The sequence below is a fragment of the Panicum virgatum genome, chromosome 6N (genome assembly GCF_016808335.1).
Source record: "Panicum virgatum strain AP13 chromosome 6N, P.virgatum_v5, whole genome shotgun sequence".
NCBI classification, from domain to species: domain Eukaryota; kingdom Viridiplantae; phylum Streptophyta; class Magnoliopsida; order Poales; family Poaceae; genus Panicum; species Panicum virgatum.
The window spans coordinates 46,802,282-46,805,782 of NC_053150.1; the positions used below are offsets into that span (position 1 = coordinate 46,802,282).

General features: G+C 56.9%; 1 protein-coding gene across 1 annotated transcript; it reads left to right on the forward strand.

The window, feature by feature from the left end:
• The first annotated feature begins 1,546 nt into the window (after positions 1-1,546).
• On the forward strand, positions 1,547-2,916 carry LOC120678421 (cytochrome c1). Its single transcript, XM_039959606.1, has 2 exons — positions 1,547-1,708; positions 1,833-2,916. The coding sequence occupies exons 1-2, from the start codon at positions 1,694-1,696 to the stop codon at positions 2,526-2,528; spliced, it is 711 nt and encodes a 236-aa protein (XP_039815540.1). The 5' UTR covers positions 1,547-1,693; the 3' UTR covers positions 2,529-2,916.
• Positions 2,917-3,501: the final 585 nt, after the last annotated feature.

Sequence of the window (3,501 nt, forward strand, 5' to 3'; positions counted from 1 at the left end):
GCGGAAACTTTGGGCGATCCAACAGCGGAGGTCGCGCTAGGCCATCTGCCGGAATCATTGTTGCCCATGCAGCCGGAAGCAGGCAGGCACATGCGAGCTCTCGGCGATCCCGTGTTAGCTGTAAAACAATCTCCTCGTCGTGGCTGCTGCCTGGTGGGGTGTGCTTGGCGATCTCTTCCATGGCCGGCATGGATGGATGGATGAATGGATGGCCGGCCATGGTAGTTTCTTTACCAGTAGAAGCTTCGTTTTTTGGACTTTTAATTACGGTTCATCTCTCTCTCTCTCTCCTCTCTCTCTCTCTCTCTCTCTCTCTCTCTCTCTCTCTCTCTCTCTCTCTCTCTCTCTCTGCAATGTTAAATCAATCCTACTACTGGATCTGGATGGCATCATCTTTCGAGAGAATCCTCGGTGGCATCATTGCGTCGTGATACGATCTTGACGTTCCCTTGTGCACCGTCGACACTTGACAGTCTACTGCTCTACTCCACAGGCGCCTTCATCCATGGATTTCCCTTTGTGTCCAAGTGAATCCCACAGTAATCTCCAGCAGTCTTGTTCACGTACCTGCCAAATTGACCCTATCGATCTTTTTTTTTAATGCTAGACCTTATCTATCTAGCTCTTTCGATGGCACCATTGACACGCCACTCCATCTATCCGAGCGCACATTCCTCGGTTGCTGCTGCGGGCTCGAGGTGCACTGTCTCCACGCCACCATCGACTGCCGCTGATCCTCCCAAGATCATCGACGCCGATCGATCGATCTCTCGATCGCACAAAACAAAAGGGATCAGCTATCTAGCCACTTCTTCGATCACCGAGATCATCGAACCACCTCGACCGTTCCAGCTAGCAAGTTTTACCCGAGCAACGAAGCCGCTGCGTGGATCTGGAGGTCGATCCGATCAAGCCCGGGAAGGGACGATCGGCATCGGATCCATGGCGACCGATCGAGGATCATGTCGTCCAACGCCGGCGCCGGCATCGGCAGTGCAGAACGTTCGTTCGGCGGCGTTCGACGCGACGTACCGGCCGGAGCGCGCGGCGCGTTCACTGGCCGGTGACCAGCGAGCACGACGGCCTTGAATCTTGACGGCTCTGATAGAGACTCTCACAACTCAAAAGGCGCGCTCGCCATCGTGGCCCGGCCCGGCCGGCCGGCCAGCTCCGACTCCGACCCCCTTGGCCTGTTCCTGACGGCCACTCGCCGCCACGCGAAAGAGAAGCAGTGGCAGCTGTACTCGCGTCACCCTGATCTGGACGGACCCTAGCAGCAGCAGCATTGGCATGCATCTTCCCCGCCGTGCGTGCACCATTCATGGCCGTCTTTTGATCCGGCAGGGCAACTTGCCCTGGACGGGCGTACGAGTCGGGAATGAGGTTGCATGTAGCCATGTGGACCTCTAAGATTCGCACTCTTTTTTTTTAAAAAAAGGTTTTGTTCTTTTAAAATTTCTGCATGACACGGACACGGAGGCTGGCTTTGCCTTTTGCTTTGTGCAATGACCATTTTGGCCTTGGCCTTGGAGCCTCGCCTCTATATATAGCCCCTTCGCCTCAGCGCTCTGCATCACAGCACACACTGGTCGATCGATCACACTGGTAGGCTCAGCTCAGCTCGGAGCTTCAGTGCTTGCCACACACACACAGAGGTCGATCGAGCAAGCTCGGCAGCTGCAGCTCAGCACCAATGGCCACCGTCGAGGTAATGCACGGATCAGAGATTTGCATGGATGGTTGAATCAGTGAATGCTTGTGCTTACGTGATGCTCCTGATCGGACTGAAAGCTCGTGCTCACCGTTTCCGGCCTTCCCGGGCGTGCGTGCAGGTGCAGGTCCCGACCGCCACGTTGCCCGCCGAGGAGGCTCCGGCGGTGGCGGAGGCTGTCCAGCAGACGGCCTTCGTCGCCGAGGAGGCCCCGAAGGAGGAAGCCGCTGTTCCCGCCGTGGAGGAGACCCCGGCCGCGGAGGCAGCTCCGGCCGGGGCGGAGGTCGCCAAGGAGCCCGAGGCGGAGGCGGCTCCTGCCGAGCCCGAGACCGAGACCGAGACCAAGGAGGTTGAGGCAGTGGCTGCTCCGGCTGAGGCAGAGACCAAGGAGGCAGAGCCGGAGGCGGCGCTGGCCGAGACCGAGACCAAGGAGGCGGAGCCTGAGGTGGCGCCGGCCGAGGCAGAGACCAAGGAGGCAGAGCCTGTGGCGGCGCCGGCCGTGGCAGAGACCAAGGAGGCAGAGCCCGAGGCAGCTCCGGTGGCCGAGGCCGAGATCAAGGAGGCGGTGCCAGCTGCTACCGAGACCGAGGTAGAGGCCGCACCGGCCGACACCGAGGCTGAGGAGAAGGAACCGGAGGCCGTGCCGGCTGAGGAGGAGGCGCCTGACGCGGCGGCTCCAGAGGCCGCGCTGGCTCCGGAGGAAGCGCCGGCCACCGCAGCGGTCGAGGAGAAGACCGTGGCCGTGGAGGAGGCGGCGGCGCCGGCGGAGGCCGAGGTGGCGGCCCCTGCTCCCGAGGCCGCCGACAAGTCGGAGTAAGTGTGGCGGGCGTATCCGTCCCGCCGCGCACGTGCGATCCGCGATCTAGCCGTCTCGTGCCTCGGCACGGCATGGCGCCGGCGTGGGTCGCTGCCTTCGTGGACGCGCCGCCGCCGCCGTCCGGGTTCACGTTCGTGTCGTAGCTACGTGGGGCCCGTATCGTCTCGTGTGTGTTGAATAATGTATCTGTGTGTTATTACGTGTGCGTGGGGTTGGGGGCCCCCGGTGTCAGTGCTGATGTGGCCTGGCTTGACGGCACATCGGCAGCGGCCGGGCCTTGGAGCTCGCCGTCGTTTTAAATTTGTTGGTTGATACGTGTATCGTGTACTATGTTGTCGGGTGTATTTGCACTAGTCAATCAAAAAATTTTCCTGCTTTTGAACTGTCACCACGTGATTTTTTTTAAAGAAAAGTGTCACAGCTTTTGAACCGGCACCCTAAACAAGCTAAGGTCTTTGTGACTTGGCTAAATCTAGATTTCTAGCTGATATCTCTATAGAGCAAAGCTTAGATTTTATTGCCCTACTGGAGATAGGGAGAAAAGACTTCACTCAATCTACACAAAATAATTTTAGTGGAGGAAGGAATTTTCTTTGGCATTACACGACACCGCATGGAAGGCCGGGGGATTTTTACTTGGTGTGAATTTAGACAGTTTATTAGGAGTATAGATGAGGGTGACTTTTACGTGAATTTTAAGCTTAGAAATAAAAATGATAATTCCTGGGTGCTAGTGGCGATCTATGGAGCAGTGCAACCTGAGTTCAAATAGAGCTTCCTAACCGAGCTAGTCCATGCTTGCAGCAAGAAAAACTTGCCAATTGTTCTTGGAGGTGATTTTAACATCATCAGAAGTCCAAGGGAAAAGAATAATGATGGATATGATGATCGCTGGCCTTTTCTCTTTAATACAATTATCGATAGTCTGAGTTTGAGAGAAACTGAGATGTCGGGCAAATACATTACAAAAGCC